The sequence below is a fragment of the Filicampus tigris genome, chromosome 14 (genome assembly GCF_054856515.1).
Source record: "Filicampus tigris isolate MCC_2025a chromosome 14, RoL_Ftig_1.0, whole genome shotgun sequence".
Lineage (NCBI taxonomy): Eukaryota > Metazoa > Chordata > Actinopteri > Syngnathiformes > Syngnathidae > Filicampus > Filicampus tigris.
Window position 1 is genome coordinate 15,486,801 of NC_141230.1, and position 18,462 is coordinate 15,505,262.

The window sequence follows — 18,462 nt, forward strand, 5'->3', positions numbered from 1 at the left end:
TATATGGCGTATTTGTCGAGTACAATTTAAATAAAGGCAGTTAAGCAATGCGTAATAAAGTAAAGCAAACTGCACTTGACCTTCCTTCTTGTGTATGACATACAGAAATAGACACTACATTTAAAATGAACGCCAGAAGTATAATAGTCCAATAGTTCTCCAGTCCAACTGAAAAAATCCATTGGTTCAACTTTATACTCATTTATTTACATAAAAATGATTTTGCACTGATACAAACTATTCTTCAACCCGTTTTCATTCACCTGCAAAAAAAGCAAAACAAAACAGCCAACCTGCAAAGCTTTTCAGATTTATTTTGCAAATAAATATCCGCAGTTAACTGCCTCTTACAGTGTGCAAGATCTACAACATCTCTTTGGAAATTATAAAAAAATAAAATACAAGAATTGTAATCATTAGTATACTTGTACTTTGTACAAAAGAACGTTCTAACATTGCTCAGCAGTAGAACATGCTTAACAAACAGCATCTGATATTTTTCAGTGACTGTAGGGGGGTTTGTGCCAGTGAAAGTGCATGTAATGACCAGTACATTCTGTGTGTGTGTGTGTGTGTGGGTGTGTATGTGTGTGTGTGTGTGTGTGTGCGTGCAACTTTCTTATACCTGATGGCTCGAGGCATATGACTGAATGGAGCAGCTCTCTGTAGCCAGCTTATTTTTCACTCTATTATGGATATGGTCTATAATTTCATTTAAGGTATACCGTAGGTCCTTTGATTCCACTGAAACCTATTTTCTAAAGTGTGAACAGACTGTAAGGCATACATGTGTGTGCATGTTGCTGTTGCTAGTAGGGCAAGATAAATTAAGATGCTGCTGTTTATGTTCGTGCTTCCCTCTTCTAACTTAGTCATGAGTTCGAAAAGCTGCCGGTCTGGCTGACTTCTGTGATCCCACCAAGAAGGCTTATTTATATTCGTATTTAATACTTATATTCTATACCACCGCCTGTTTACCAGAATGAAGATAAATAATTTCAATGGCAAACATCTGACGACATGACATCAACTACTGCAGATCCAAAAGTTTTCATTTCAGACTACTTTTATGTACACTTGATTCCTATACTGCCACAAATTCCACAACCTTTACATGATCACAAGGTAAGCACACAGTGGCCTAGCAGAACGACTGTAAAACGCAGCCAGTGGCTTTGCACTGAACATGCACTCTTAGTTCTGTCCGGACTGCCATTAATCGCGTGTGTGCAAATGAATAATACCTTTAACTAAAAGTATTTGTCATAATCCTGAAGAACCATAAAAGTCTATGTTTCATATAACTATATATATATATTTATTCATAGCAAATCATTTTATTTATGAGTTATATGAACATTCACATGTTAAGACAGTGGTGATTGTTTTCTGCCAGGCAACTGTTAAAATCCACATTTTAAATAATTTTGATTTTGTTTTTTCTGGTTTTTTTTCATGAAGGCAAACAATCCAGTTTAGCGAGCTCCAAATGTGGTCCCAAAAACACGGGCGGCTTGTTTGCTCGATGCTTGTTAGTCTCCCGTTGCACAATTCTTCATCTCTTTCTGAGACACTGAGGTGACTGCATGATTATTGCTGATCGGACATAAATAAAAACGATTTGAAATAAGATTCCGATTCACTCGGGCCTTGACATATAGATCTGCACATACTGTATATAGATATAAGGTCTTGATAATAATTACTGATTAGTTGTCTATACACGTCAACATTCAAGAAATCTCCTTGACTTGCTTCTCACCACTTTCTTCAAGTATTAATGTAACTAGACTCTCTGGAAAGAGAAAAAGTCAAGTAATGCACACACCTTCATGATAAATTATCATATTACAAAATGAAAAGTGGTGAGGGTATTTTTTTTTTTCCAAGAAAAGAAAAATCCAAAGATTGAGTAGATTATTTCTGTAAATCTACATGTCTACGATAATTTACCTCCACACAGAAAATACCGCAGCTGTAACAAGGCATTACATTCCCCTAAGTGAGGGCCTGGGCCAGACTGTAAAGTCTATTGGGCGGTCTAAAAATAGTCTGGCCAGACCAGGTATACTGGGTAAGAGGTGTGTCGTAGAAAAACAGTCCGGTACTGCTAGCCTGGGAGGCGGTGTGTGTGTCCTGTCCAATGATGTCTTTCCTCCAGACCATCTCATGGAAATAGACTCAGGCACAGGCTAGGAAGTGTCTCAAGACTTCACTGCCATCTGCTCCATCAATGCGTCCGTCCGTCCCAGGCTACGTGAATGGGCAACCTCATACGTGGAAGCCTTTCTCCTGTTCGTGCAGTAACTGAAGGTGGAGGGTCTGTATGCTGATGATGATCCTCCGTTGGTGGCCAATCAGATCCACCCCGATACGCCTCACATCTCTAGGCAGAGAGGAGACACGTATGTGTGGATACACAAACACACGTACTGTGTTATAAATGTAGAATGCAGATGATAATAGTGGACATGAAAAAATGACCCCTCAATTGCTAACAAGTGGGCATAAGGCTAGCAAAGAAAATGAGAGCCAAGAAACCTCTGGCAGCTGAGAAGATTCAGACGCAACGTAGCATTAGCAACATTTCTGCTCAACAGCTTTTTGACTTTTGATTTGGTGCAAATTGTCGTGCACATGCCCTTGGATCCTGATTTAACTTGTGGCGTGTTTGCCAATTTGGAAGACTGGCCTTTGCCAATCTGGGCGGGCCACCATAGCAGTTGTTCTGGACAGGACATGCGGTAGGAATCACACATTTTTTCAATCATGGTTTTCCCTCACGTGTGTATGTTGAACAAAATTAATAATGAACAAATAATAAACTACAGTAGACGACCCCATTTCTAAATAAATACCCATAGCAAAGAACAGTATGTTATCGAACACATAAGAAAGGGGAACTACAGTGTTGACTGTTTGAAGTGAAGCATTCTGGGACAATTTGCATTCCCATCCGTAAGAGTGACGTCACATAAGCCATCACATGAAAAACACAGATGGAGGAAAGCGAGAGAGTTTTTTTCAAGCTAGAACTCCAGTCACCATTTTCAGTTTGTGTCAGCTCAAAAAAATATTAAGATGCTGAGCTTTTGACAGTGTTATTTAGCTTCAAAAACCCTACCAGTACATCAAAAGAAAACAAAAACACGGATCACAGCACAATCAAGTTTAAAAAGAACGACCTACAAGGTTGTGACTGAAATTGACAAAATTAATAATTCCATTTATAAACAATGTAATTATAAATGTAAAACATTTACCATGACAATATTAACAGTTGTGTCAGGCCAAACCAGATTGCCTTAAAAAATATTTATTTTAAGTGAAGTCTAGAAAGACTATAAAAAAAAGAATTACTAATATTAAGTAAAAAAAGCAAAAACAAAAAACAAACAAAAAAAACTCATTATTTTATGTTTCATAATAAGGAAAAGGAAATCCTTATACATCACTGTTAAAAATGTATTGTCAATTAAGTGGTGGCAAAACTGGTTGTCAGTTTTATGTTAAGATGGGTTGTCTAATCAAGTAACGTGTAATGTAACTTAGTTATTTTTAATATCAATTAATCAGTAACTTATCCAAGTTACTTTTAAAGTCAAGTAATCAGTAAAGCATTTGAGTGACTTTTTCTAGGTAACTGTTATTACAACAGCTAACAAAAAAGCGATGCGTCGTATGATTTTGCCATGGCTACTCACTCGATACTCATCCTGGCTACAGAATCCAGTGTGTTGTAGCCTGCCGCCATGAAGTTGCTTTTGTACTGACTCATTTTGATGGAGTCCAGCCAGTCGCCAATAGAGATGAACAGTGGGTAGTCCATTTCCTCCACAGGAGACTCCGGTAGACTGACATAATCAGAAACACAGTTCAATCAGATACTGTCAGCCTTTTTATCAGTATCTTGGATTTGGAACATAACTAAGCATGACAGATTTCACCGCTCAAAAAAGTGCTCTGGGAATCTTGCTGTTGGAATTCTTTGAATCATATTATCATCATGGTCCATCCACAAATAGCAAGTTTCCATTGCTGCTCCTCAAGGTAAAATCTCAACTAATGAATCAAGCTAATTATTGGACTCCAAGGTAACCGTTTCTCCCTTTTCCAGTGCCTAATGTAAACAAAGGCTCTCAAGCTGTAAGTCAGTTGTCAAGGTTACACAAGTAGCAATTTAGAAAGGTACTGCCCTACAATCAAGCCATTTCACCTGAGAGTACCAACCTCTGAATGTCCTCTACCAGTGGCAATAGGCTGCTTGGATTGCGGATGAGTTTATCCAAGAAGGAGACGACATCTGCAAATCTGGGCCGATGACTTCTTTCTGTCTGCCAGCAGTGCAGCATCAGTTGGTGGAGAGCCACAGGGCAGCCCATTGGTGCAGGAAGCCGGTAGCCCTCCTCAATAGACAGAATTACCTAGACAGAGGCAAGGATTAGAATAGTTCAATAGTACTCAGCATTCGTACCATTTTTTTCAATAAGGAAAATAGAACTCTATGACATTGTACCCTAAAAAAATAACCAGAGCCGGGCATTTTACAAAAAATTGAGCGTCCGTTATTCGTCATTCATCAGCAGCGTGGGAACCCTTCCGTCATTCGCCTTTAAAAAAAAAAATAGTACCCGTCTATATCGGCAATTCCGACGGAACTTTCACTCGCCCAACAGCCTGGTCCCTCACTCAAATCTGTCCCCCAGGCAACTATAACTCACTCGCCACGTTCGAGGCGGCCATCGAAGCCCCCCCCGCAAAAAATAGACTAATGACGGACTACTGACGAATGACGGATTAAATAAAGGGACTTCCGACTTTTTCTTAGTCTGTTTTAAATTTTTTTTTTAAATGTTCCCATCATTCGCCAACCGTCAGCAAAACGGGCGTCCGTCATTGACAAATAGACGGACTGGTCCGTCGCATGGACATAATGCCCTGCTCTTGTAATAACATCATTAAATAGAATGTAATATAAGTGCCTATACAATGGATTATCAGACTTTGCGGTGTACAAGAGGAGCTTCGGTAAGAGCCTGACTCGGTAGAGATGGACAAGTTGATGCTGCAAAACTGCAGTCTGCACTTTGAAGCAATTCTCAAACAACACAAATCCTCCCTGAGCCCTATGGCACAGTAAGGCGGCTGTGTGCACGTATATGCGCATACTGTAAGTGCATGTGTGTATGTGTGTGAGAGAGAGACTAAAGGGATTATGTGTGCATCTTTCACATTCATCTGAGTGAGTGATGGATATGCTTCCAAGGCCCTTCCAATCCCTCAGCATTGCTGCCGGATCAGCGGGTCACTCAGGCACACCGAAGCCACAACTTTAAACTTCCCCTCAACTGGATCAAAGTCTGATAAATCTTTGACCTTTACACTCTTTCTTCAGCAGACAGTTCACCAGCAACGCTTGGCCAATATCTCATGTTCCATTTTGGTCTCCCACCTTCCTCTAGCTGTGCTAACAATATTTAATGAGACAGAACTAATGGAAAATTTGGGCAAAATTGGTCTCTGAGGCCACACAAAAATTTGAACCGCCGTCAAGTGTAGTGTCAGCATATTTTTAACTTCCATCCATCCATTTTCTATACCTTTTGTCCTCATTATGGTCGCAGGTGAGTTGAAGGCTAACCTATCTGATGAGGGGTGAGAGGCAGGGTACAACCTAGACTCGTCGCAAGCCAATTGCCAATTCATTCACACTCACATGCACATGGAGGTGCCAAACTCATTTTCATCCCTGGTCACACCTTTTTTTTCCCTTCCGCGGGCCGGAGGAAAAAACCCCAATCAGCGCATATAGCAGCACAGCCCACCAGGAAATCACCATATTAACCAGATTAACACTCCGGACCTGCCAATGGACCACCCATATCTGTAATTTATATTACGTTATTTTTAAACGTTTACAATAGTTCATAATGTTAATAAGTTCAAGGTTAGTTAAAAATTATTGCACACTGAAGTTTCAATGGCTAACATTTTACAAGAGAGCCTTTAACAGTCCCACACTGGGTACATTTACGAAAACCGTGTGGCAAAGGTACACTAATTCTGTAGTTCTTCAACTAACTGAAAAGAGCAACGATTTCTCCACACAAACAGTACTCACGTCCTGATTAGACATCTCCCAATATGGCCGCTCCCCATAGGACATCACTTCCCACATGACAATCCCATAACTCCACGCATCACTGGCTGAGGAGAATTTTCGGTATGAAATAGCTTCTGGAGCAGTCCATCGGATTGGGATCTTTCCACCCTGCTCACGCATACAAATATCAATGATGGCAGACACAAATCAATTCACTAGTGCATACAGAATGTGAAAACAACAGTTTTTAAAATGGTTGTAATTGGGGTTTCAAAATAATACAAAATATATATATATATTTTTTTTACATCAGGAAACTGCTAAATTATCGACACTATGCACATTATGAGCCAAAAGCCCCAAATGAATTAACCATTTAGTAGAGCAATTTCTCAAATGAATAGTTTCATAGAGTTTTTTTGTACCGTTGTCGTGTACGCAGCCTCGGGATCGTCCTCCAGGATTCGGGACAGACCGAAGTCTGACACTTTACACACTAGGTTACTGTTGACCAAGATATTTCGAGCTGCCAGGTCTCGATGAACGTAGCCCATGTCTGACAGATACATCATTCCTGAGGCGATGCCACGCAGCATGCCCACCAACTGAATGACAGTGAAGTGACCATCGTGTTGCTGACAGGGAAAGGAAGGAACACACAGAAGTGAACAGACAGTTAATGGAAAAAAGATGGACAGTATAGACAGGAGAATAACTTGATGGTGTATAAGATTCAGGGTGAAGCACACTCAAAGAATATATTGTAAACTGTTTACATGGAATGTAAAATTACATTATTTGCCATACCGCGCATTGTTTTAGCTGCCTAGGCCCAATACAGAGACAAACAAGAATGGCACTAAACAGACATCTGCTAGGATGGAAATCTACATATCAATAGCCTATATGGTATAATGGCCATGTCCTTTTTGACCATTTTTGGAAAACAGGAAAAAAACAAGACATTTAACCAACAAGAACAGTCCAGTTGCTTCAGTTTAGCCTGTGCAGATTACCATGACCAGATGACTGAGAATCTACTCAAAGAAAAGAAAATTAACAGCAAACATGGTTGGGAATTGTTTCCTTCACTTGTAACATTGGGACGGGATGGATGGCAATACAGTATTGACTTAAAATGAAAGCACGGAGAAGAATTCCATTGTGTACAGACAAGTAAAATATTTTTTACTTGCATTTGCATCAAGATTTAGTACATCATTAGCGGTTTATTGCTCAGCACACAGTAAACCTCACCCATATACAGAAAATTTCGCCTAAATTAGTTGTACACTTAATTAACTAACAAATAAACCCACCCATTAACTGTTGAAAACAAGACTTCATTAAAAAATAAATATTACATTTTTAGATTTAAGTCACAAACAACTACAATAGGGAACACACCGGCAAAAGACTTGTCATATACAAGTATAACGGCGACATGAGGAGCACACACACGCACGAGTTCTCTTAATAAAACTCTTACCCTCAAAAAGGAGTCCAATGATCCATTTTCCATATATTCCACCACAATCATCACTGGCCTGCCTGCAAATGCACAAGCACAAAATACCCTTCATTGTTATACAAAGCTCCCGAAATGTGTCAAGAATCCATCCCTTCACACAAAGATGTGAAGGGATAACGAACAAACAGTACATACGTGCTTAAAATGACTGACGCAATAATAATCCAGTTATTTCAACCAAAGAATTCCATCCCCCCCAGCCTACTGAATTGGTTTGTGATTGATTTTAACCATCACTTGAACATATGACATTTTCCCACGATTACATATGTTCTTTCAAGGATCCCTTTGGAGTAAGAAAGCAACTCTCTGACAACTTGGAGGCAAGTGTTGCGTGACAGTCAAAGAGTGAAGAGAAAAAAAAAAAAAAGTCTTACTATGGTGAAATAACATCTTACATAATGTATTATTCCAGTGTTTTCTCACCAGAGAATGTGGGAAAACAATCTGTCTAAGTGAAGAAGACAGTTGGAGAAAACTGACAAGCAACATGTTTTCTATTTCATGATGCAAGAGCACGATGTGTAATGACAGAAAGTGTATTCCAACACTGAACACATCGAGAACAGGTTGAACAATAGCTACTTTGTTTGACCTCACTGCCTTTGTGAATGACAATTAAAGAAAAGTGAAAGTGCACAGAATCATGTCACCAATGAGAGGCATCACAAAAAGTGAACGCGGGTGGCCTCAGAAGCAGATAACATGAGAAAGAATACAAATGCACAAACAGGGTCTTATTTAAAGAAAACAAGGACCAGAACAAAAGAAACCAGATAGGCCAAACAAAGTAAAAAACAGAACGGAAATGAACAACAGCAACCGCTAGAAGGAACACAACGGAACACGGGAACCGACATCAGGTGAAGTCAGGTGACACGTCCTCACAATTAAACACGAGTCTAAACATGTCAAGTGACAATACACAAAGGAAGGTGGTGTTGCATTAAAATAAATAAATGGAGTCTACTTAGATAAAAGAAATTAAAGGCACAGCTAATAAAAGAATAACTGAAAATGTGTAAATAATTTGGGATTCGCTATTAGCACTTTTTTTTTCTTAGGACATGTCCCACTATGCGGCAAGACGAACAAAAAATGCCAGACTTTCAGCGTGTTGGTCGTGAAGCATCCCAGACGCCAAACGACCGATCGTGGAGTATGTCACACTACACGGGCTACGATGCAAGACAACTCAAAATCGGCTGCGAGACACTACGTTTGTCTGCGACACGTCTGTCGGCCCAAAATCGGGCTACATCCGTGTAGTTTGACATCGGCATTGGACTGTGAATTTCAATCACAAATATGTAACTTTAAATTAAATGCCACCTTAAAATAATTAAACAGAAAATCAAGACAAAAAGCAACAAGCCCGAACAGTGGCTCGATAGAAGGAGTTTGGGCGGGCAACGATTTTAAGGTCCTATGATTGACGAGGCGCCTTGTGGCACTGAATCAGTGTTGTCAAGTTTGTCTCCCTCAAGCGACTTGTGACAAATGCACCAAGGGCCACAAATCCCTGGCGGCGACTCTGAGTCCGAATGAAACTGTGATACAGTACGTGCAACAAAATATAAAATATGACCCTAATGGGGACAAAAAATATTAATATTGCATTCCTTTTTGCAAAGGAAATTGTGCCAGCTGGGGACATGTCTCAAGGTGACCTGTTACAATCATGCGGTCCAATAAAGAGCAAACTTATTTTAAACAAAGCAAGGATTTTTTTCTTCTTCTTTTTTTTAAGTGTCATTATTTACAGTTTGCCAAGTTTGGCTCAGCAGGACTAATTAGCAATATCTGGACCATAGAAGTTCTGCAATACAGTTCATGAGCAAAAAAACAAACCATCCCCCCCAAAAAAACAACAAATGCACCTGTTTACCACAGTCTAGTGTGTCAACTGTTATTTCAGTGCAGGTAGGGCTGTCAGTCACAGCACAATACTTGCCATAATTAGTCTCCAAAGAACAACAACAGATGGAGGGACTGAAAGATGGACTGAGGAAGTGAGACAGACAGACAAACAGAAAAAGGGATATTTTGATAAAAGGCCTTGACAGATTAATCATACTGCCAAGCACAAATTGTGCCCAATTGTACTGTGCTATGTGTATACAAAGTGGAATAGACATTTTTAATAACCCATGTAACCTTGGAGCCAGTCACAAGAAGGAGTCATGCCATGTCACCTGTGACAAAAATCGTTTCAACCCTGCATTTACTTGCATCTGGTTCAGCTTCCTGTGACAACTGGTGCTGGCCTCTCTCAGAGCAATTTTGCAGGTGTACTACCCCAAGTTTTAAACGTAATGTTATGCAGAACGGGCACATACTGTTTCTGTGCATCCAACTCACATGCATTCAGGACAAGTTACATCAAAGAAAGCAATGTTTTTATTTGGTTACTGGCCTCCCCCAAATCATCAGAGCAATCAACGTATTTTCTGTAACTGAGTAATATTTATTCACCCCTTTTACTAACACTTCCAATTCCATCACTTCAATATTCCTTTTGCACTTGCGGTGATTATGTTCCATGGTGAAAACCATCAGAGCAACCTAAAAGCGCAAACCCCTCTTAAATATGATGGTTACAGAGATTAAAACGCGATTGAGCTCCTGCTATTTGGGATTGTGGGAAATCAGGCCTTATCGATGTTTTTGTTCATGCCGTCTGTCGTATTCCTAAAATTTGAATAAAAAAACAAGACAAAAACTGCTATACTTTTCCAGGTGTATGCTGTACAATGTAATTTGTTTGTTACTTAACTTACTTTCCTATAAAACGACACTGGATAATATGAGCAGCTTTAGATTTTTACAATCAAATGTTTGGCAAGGCAAAGATTCCCAGTATTCAGTATTCAGCTTATCTTTTTTTGGTCTCAGAGAGGGTCTGAAAGTCTTCAAGGAACATATTTATATTCAGAAAGTTGTCTCAGTTTATACAGCCCGTGTAAAAACAACCATATGTTGTGCTGGGTGAGCCCCGTAAAACAGAGGTCCTTAACAAGTCAACGCTTCATACACACACACTCACACACTTTGCATGCATAAAACTTACCCCTCCGTAAAAATGACACTTGGCACAACACACTCATGTGCACACCAGAGGATAATCTATGCATCATGTTCACATTATATTGACACAACAGACTCGCAGACAACACACGTATATAAACTTCAGAACCAAAACAAAACAGCATACAGATGATTTAATGGTAGTGTAAAAGTCAGGCAAAATAATATTTAAGGTACTGCAAATTAAGCAATGACAATAAAAATGATGAAACTGCTGGAGCAAGCAGCATTTATCATGGTTAAGTACATCAGTGCAACTTGGATTTTGTGATGATTTAAAAAAGCGGCTAGCGGCTGATTGTGCCTTCACAATTGAAGGGATTATTATGCTGACTTTTTGAATGGAACTGTAAACCCAAATTATGAAATTTTGCTTTTTGTATTCTGACAAATGTGTAGGGCAATTTCAAGGCGGTGCATTGTGCTGCTTGTACTGTATTATAAAAGTGTGACTGTGATCTGCAAGTCTGATTGGTTATGCCATCAGCGTTGTGATGCTTTGCAAGAAGATAGGCTTTCGTACTTTTTGTGACGACACCCTCCAGCCTGATGATGTTGGGGTGGTCAAACTGCCCCATGATGGAAGCCTCGCGCAGGAAGTCCCGCCTCTGGCGCTCCACATAGCCACCTTTTAGTGTCTTTATTGCCACGGCAATCTCCTTCTTGCCTGGTGTTCTCAGGCGGCCGCTACACACCTCTCCAAATTCACCTGGAGTAGAAAACACACGGACACTTTAAGGATTGCAGAACGTACATAATACCTTTGAAATCACTTTTTGGTGGTGCTCATGAGATTTTTCTAATTTAAATGCGTGCCTTGTCTCAATAGAGGTTGGGAAACACTGCAGGAGGCCATCCATTTTCTCAACAGGTACCTTTTAGTGCCACCTGGGGGCAGTGTTGCAATATACACACATGATTGCCTCACAGCAGTTCAAATTATGTCTCTTTCCCAAAAAAAAAGACATACTTTCTCTTTCTCTGTACATCATTTCACTCTTTAATGTAACATTTACACATACCTGTACACAACATTACCATTGGGAGTGGCAAGAGTTATTCTCCTTAGGGTGTACATTGGCAGTAGGGGATTCTTAATTATGTGTGTTATGAACATCATCAGATCATCACCCACAAAGCAGTGAGAGCAAAAATGTGAGCGCACGCATACCGGCTCCAATCACCCTCTCAATACGGATCCGGGATGGGTCGATCTCCTTCGTGAACTCATGGACGGCCTGCGCTGGGTCTTCATAAGTGTCGGGGTCCACATAGGTCTTAATGCCAGGGAAAGGAACTGCAGAGTTGGAATGACAAAAAATAGTATAATTGTAGTAAGTGGTGGACTTTGTATTTTGGTTTTGCTCTTTAATATGTTGATCTAATTGAAAGGTGAAATTAATTAAGCAGAGAGGATCACCATTTAGAAAAATATAATTAAACTCTTGAGCTCCTTTAATTAAAAACAGGAATTACGCATTAGAGAAAAAAATAGATATCATTGAAAATCTCCAGTGGAAAGCAGAGAGATGATCCTTGCCAAATTATCATCTGATAAAATCAAGAAACATCTTGACTGTATTTACTGAACTTTAATAACCTGTATAAGCCTTGTTTAATGCAAGCATCCATGCTGCACAAGTGTCCTTGAGCAAGTCACTAAATCTTTAGCAGAGCCTGACTGCCTGCAGGAGGGAAGCCAGACACAAGCCGCGCTTCGCCTCGAGTGATCGATACAGTATCACAAAACAAACAAACAAAAAAAAAAAAAAACAATAACTATCAGTTGTCTGTGATGCATGAAGCAGTAACTGCAAAACCCTTAGGGCATTGTCCTCCTCTCACAAGGCTACACTCCATTTCGAGTACGGATAATAGACACAAAAGGTTCAGGAATGTACCTTCACTGGCCACTTCATTAAGTAAACTGTAGGCACCATTTAATTTGAATATGAGAGATATGTCACACATTGTGTACATCTCCAGTCTTGTGGGTGGCGATAATGCAAACTGTCATGCAGCACGCTTTTTTCCATCAACTGGATCCTTGTGGGTCACCACACCACTTGCCTAACTTGGCTAAATAATTAGGCCCGCCGCCCACTGAGACGCGGTCGAAATCGTGAACAGATCACTGCGACTCATAAGGAAATTGGCCCCTGCATATATACAAACTCAGGAAAGAACGATTTGAGGTTCGACATAATAATACCTTGTACAAAGGTAGTACAAGGTAGAGGAAACGGGTGAAAAATAAAAGGAGAGAATGTGGATGTTTGAAAGGCTTTTGGATCCATTCACTTAACGGAAACAGACTGGATCTCGCTCGGTACCCGCAAACGTTATTTTTGTTGTCAAGGCTCGCGTGATGCACTATGGCCTTCACATCTGTGACAATGTGATGCCGTTCACCTGCTATTAAATAAAAAATACTTGCGCCTGTTCGGGCAAAAGTGGTTGTGTCACTTGGTGTGTGGCGGGACTAACTAGCAAACTAATGCAATAACTAACTCGTCTTATGATTTTTCTGTTTTGCTAGGCCGAAATAATACAAATTATGTTTTATTGATTGCATTGGAGAGGTATTGACACGTGGTTGTTGTGTGCATCGGTGTAGAACTGCACTGAGTGGCATTTCAATGTTGTGCTCCTATCATGTAGCCAAATGAGGAACTGAAATGATATTAAAAAAAAAAACTCCAACTGGTAAAGTGCAGCTTTTCACCACAGACAACTTCATCTTTAACATTAATATGTTGATGTCATACATTTGGAAAAGCCAGACTATGTTTTCAAGTCAGACATTGATTTTTCTGTATTGAATTTACTGGACATGATGCCTGTGTACTGTGTATTGCTTTTCTTACTTCAGTAGAACCTTAGTCCATCTCAAAACTCTCTTTTTAACATCATCATCCTTGTCCTCTCTCTCTCCTCCCATTTCAATTTTATCCCAAGGTTGTCTCTCCCTCACTATAGTATTCCCAGCGCACAGCTCTTATTTTAATTTGTCCTGTGTCGAGAAAAAAAAAACTTTTATAGACAATGAATGATCAAGGAACGGGAGCTGAAATTCAAGCCCAAAACCTCAGAACTGTGAGGTAATCCACAACCCATTGCGTTGGCCCAAAATACATCATATTAATTCATGTCAGATTACGCTCACATTATAAACATTATCCAAATAAAGGAGGTTTGCTGATTCATTTACCATGTCCGTTCTGATAATCGGTCCTCCTCTTATCCTCGGAGGTCATCTTGGCCTTGATGTACCACTGACACCTGCAAAACACCACATTAAATGAAGTTCAAGGCTTCCGATGTAGCTTTTTGCTGACAGTTTAAGATTGGTGATGATAAATAGCCAGTTAAATTCACTGTGAGTAACTCCACTGAGAACTCTCTGTTGTTATGTTTAAGAAGTGTTAGTAAGTAATAATATAGTTTTTCCAGTGGCAAGTATAGTTTGGATGTAGTCTGAAATGGCCATCCTTTATAGAAAATAAAGACATTTCCAGCACTTTGGAGATCAGAACAACCAACACTGGCGGAAATGTCCGTACAAGGCATTTGTTTTGCCAATTGCTGATGTTTAGCTTTTGGGGTTTTGAAGTGTATCACGTGAAGGGATGACTATGCAGTGCGAAGGGTGCAAGACGACTGCTACAAGCATTCTGGGTGAAGGGCTACTGTGCTAGAGCTCAATGTGAGTGTGTCTGTGCAAATTTTACATAATCTGGGTGACGAGATTAGAAGTGGTGTCACGGTGCTCTGAGCCACAGGTTGCCAGCGTGTGCTTTGACTGAGTTAAGTCTGTGGGGTCCCGGACACTGATGGACAGCGCCGATAACGTGGCAGGTGACACAGACAGGAAGAAGAAGGGGATTTGGGAAGCCATTGTTGACCTCTGTTGATGGGGTCAAGATGTTCATTAAAGAAATGGCGGCATATGCCGTTATCAGTGGTTTCCAGTCCTTTCCTCTGATCCCCTTTATCCGCCTGGTCCGCTCTCTCCCTGACTGTCTTTCATGTCCAGGCCGCACACGCCGACACTGACACGAATACTTGTTATGAGAAGAGATTTTTTTTTTGCAGGACACACTCACATTTGCATATGCACTCAAAAACAGGAACTTCAATTAAAGCACTTGGCCCAGAGCACTAATCAAAGCGTAACGGCGTCAAACCACTCCTCTCTTGCCTCAACATCCCCAACGGTCACATCATCATAGCAGAGGTCACCCAAGAATTGAAGCATACAAGAAGAAAAAGAAGTTGGAGCATCAATTCAAGGAGGGAGTGTACACAAAATCTTCATCTTGCTGTTATCTTTCTCCTGTTTCATGCACATTAACACATTCAAATTTCAGGAAGCTTTTCGAGCACAAAGGTCCACGACCTCACGTGTCGGTTGCTTTTACATCCTCCCTTGCAAAACCTCGCTTCCACAAGAGCCCCATGAAAGCTCTCATCGTTCTCAAGCTGCTCAAGTACATTAAAAAAAGACCATAGGTCCCTCCTACGAAGCACTCATTCGGGGCAAGAGGACTACATATTGTGATCAAGTGGTTGGCTTCTCAGTATGTGTTTGTGTAATGAGGGGAAAAAGACAAGCCAGCAAAGCATGAAAAACCTGGCTCGCAGGAAATCCCTCATTATCATCATCATCCAAAAAACATCTCTTGTGTGAAGTGATGGACTGATTTCGCCTTTTGCAGTGGCCAAACTGAGAATATCATGACGCTAGGAAGAAACTGTTTTGGTCATAGTCAGCCATGAAGTAAAGCTCCTTTCATTTGACACATAGTAAGTTCTGTGCAGTCAACCGTGGTTATGTGATGTTCATGTCAATAAAGAAATCATCTGCCACACATTCAACTGGCAGATGGGAAATGGGTTCTGGAGCAATACATTTTGGGGGTTTGGAAAATATTTTGCTTTTGGGGAACGTTTTTGTGCAGTATCGTCGATAGTAAATGTGGTCCAAAACATCTTGAAATTAGAGTAAAACAGTTTAACGTCATTATTTCTCATCAGATTTCCTCGAGTCTTTCGGTTCGTCTGCTAGTCGAGAAACCCCTCCTCCAGTACGCTTGGCTGACAACTTTCAGTTCAAAATATCCACCATCAAACTCGTACGGGCCAAAATTATGCGGGTTCTCCAAATCTTCTCAAAGGTGTCACTTGCCCTAAAAACTTTACTTAAATGAAACATCATTATTCATGACAAGAGCAGTGCGAGCCCTATCCAAATGAATCATTAATCAGAACATACCCAAGACAATGCAATGTTGCTATGTAAACATTACATAGTAATGTTATGCGAAGGTGTTTTTATGACTTAGAACACATATAAAAACCTGTTAGAAAACTCATATTCAAAAGTGAAGCGAAAACTAACTAACTCATTTTGGCCTGAAACTAGTAGGAATGTTTTCAGTATTTACCACAACTCATGCCTTGTGATAATATAACATAACAATATAATATACAAGGATTCGTAATAATAATAATATATATAAGGATTAGTGTCGTCTTAGTATATTTATATAATAAAAAAAAGTGCTGCATATACAGTGCACAAATTCAAGTCAGAGGCAGTAAAGTCATCTTACCTTCCAGTAATGAGGAGGAAAAGGGTGAGGATGACGAGAAGGGTAAAGCCACCGACTGCTGCCGTAACGATGACCAAAACCTGACCTTGGTCAGAGGCCAGGTCTGATGCTAGAGTTGATACATTGTAGGTTAGGAAGAAATGCGGATCGTGCAGCAAAGTAAGAAATATATAAGACAGGTAAAATAGGATGTTGGGAAATAGAGAATGGGATGTTGGGAAGGATGACAGGGGAGGAAAGAGAAAAAAAATACATCATCAAAAATACGTAATTGAAAATGAATCAGATCTGCCAGAAGGTGCTATAAATAGACCATGTCGTTTGTCCATATAGGGAGATATAGAGATGTTTGATCAGTTCTTTGTGATACAAAGAGCCCTCTATCAGCCTTATTACTGGAATGATTCGTAGGCCTGGTTCTGTTTAATTAATATTATTCATTCATTAAATTGTGATTTAGTCCATAATCATTTGGTTAAATTGGACCCATTTGATATTCATGATTTTCCCCATTTTCGGTGTCTTGTCGCGTCGCTGACATAGGCCAGATAATTGAAAGATGATTGGTATTACCCAACTTATTTCGATCATATTTCATGCTTAATGAATATGAATTGCAGATGAAGGGGTGCTTGGTCACACACACTTTGAAAGGTCCATGTGATTTTTTTTTTTTTTTTTTTACAGTATCTGTGTGAGCGAATGTTAAACAAAGATACCCGCACATCACGATTGGAGTTGATGTGATGGAAAAACAACTATTTATCGCCAAATCCCATATTAGTCCCACAGTAGGGAAATTCTATGAAGACACAGTATCATGAGCAACTATGACAGGTGTGCAGAGTAAACCCGGAGTCAAACTTGCAATCTTTTCATTGCTCGACAGCCACTCTAGCGCCTCAGTCAGGCCGCCCTATTACAACCATTACTGACCACTCAGAGGGAGTCTAAGTGGCCACGCCAGACTACTGTCACAGCTTCAGATATTCTGCACACCAGGAAGGACGTGCCGGACTGATGCAGCTATAATAGGTGTGTGTGAGAAGACAATGACATTGAGGTGAGGACACAATGAAGGATGCGGCGTGAGGGATGAGGAAACAGGATGACAGCGGTACGATAAAGACAAATACGACTGAAAAGGGAGAGGTAGACGTGACAAAGACTGATGGAAAAACAAAAGTATGAGTCGCTGACTGACAGACAGGCTGACAGAGACAGAGAGAGCGACAGGGGGCAAATCTGCTTTCACTTTCAGATAAAAGGCCAGGAAGTACAAAGGCTTGGCCAAGCGCTGTATGATCCGCAGATAAAGCCCTGCGCGGCAGCTTGGGATGGGAGAGAAAGCCACTGTGAGAGAGCCACTGTGCCAAATCACCCCTCAACAATGCCTGACCCCACACAAAAGGGCAGCTGGACTCTTTGTATTTTATGATTAGAATTGCAATAAAGCTGTTGCGTTGTCTCAAAAAGAGACAAACAAATATTGATTTCAAATACACTAAACATCAAGGCTGTATTGTCGGACACCTTTACTCACTGTATTCAATTTGCCGATCGATAGAACAGCACATAACCTGACGTTTACAAGCTTTTTAAGTCTTCTAACACTAACTCGACAATGGAATCTTACAAATTGATGTCAGTCTTTACATCGATTGCGGTTTTGATGTTGCAAAAGCATGCAACTGCTTATTTATTACCGCTATCAACAACTGCACAAATGCAGGAGGGCTGCCAGCAGTTGAGGCAAAACATTTTTTTAATCAAACTTGAGCAGACCGCAGTAAGCACAGGAACTAAATATGCTACAAACCAGCCGATACACGTGTTCCCATGCCAGGAATATAACAAAAACTCAACATACCAGGCGTCTAAATAAACATCGCAAATATAGCTCAGATGGACAAAAGGAGAGGTTAGGTCACTTAAAAGTGGAAGTCAACCCAAACATTTTTTTAAAGAATATGTTCTATGCAAGTCCAGTAGTTGAAACAAGACATTCTGATAAATATTACGTTTGTGGAGTAAGAGTTAATCCACCCGTTTTTAGCCATCTCAGGGGGCGGCCATTTTGTAACTTCTGTCGACTGTAAATGACATCACCAATCACAGCGCACCTG

The 18,462-nt window shown here is 40.3% G+C and overlaps 1 protein-coding gene across 2 annotated transcripts in view; it reads right to left on the minus strand.

The window, feature by feature from the left end:
- Nucleotides 1–294: 294 nt before the first annotated feature.
- LOC147136524 (ephrin type-A receptor 6-like) overlaps nucleotides 295–18,462 on the minus strand; it is a 142,252-nt gene continuing 124,084 nt past the window's right edge. For both annotated transcript variants that reach the window (XM_086051083.1, XM_086051084.1), the window contains 10 exons: nucleotides 16,337–16,445; nucleotides 13,933–14,003; nucleotides 11,893–12,018; nucleotides 11,245–11,430; nucleotides 7,593–7,654; nucleotides 6,529–6,738; nucleotides 6,122–6,271; nucleotides 4,231–4,424; nucleotides 3,705–3,854; nucleotides 295–2,386 (listed from right to left, as the gene is read on the minus strand). In XM_086051083.1, the coding sequence (XP_085907209.1) occupies nucleotides 2,272–2,386; nucleotides 3,705–3,854; nucleotides 4,231–4,424; nucleotides 6,122–6,271; nucleotides 6,529–6,738; nucleotides 7,593–7,654; nucleotides 11,245–11,430; nucleotides 11,893–12,018; nucleotides 13,933–14,003; nucleotides 16,337–16,445 (1,373 nt within the window). In that variant the 3' untranslated portion in view covers nucleotides 295–2,271. The remainder of the gene's footprint in view (nucleotides 2,387–3,704; nucleotides 3,855–4,230; nucleotides 4,425–6,121; nucleotides 6,272–6,528; nucleotides 6,739–7,592; nucleotides 7,655–11,244; nucleotides 11,431–11,892; nucleotides 12,019–13,932; nucleotides 14,004–16,336; nucleotides 16,446–18,462) is intronic.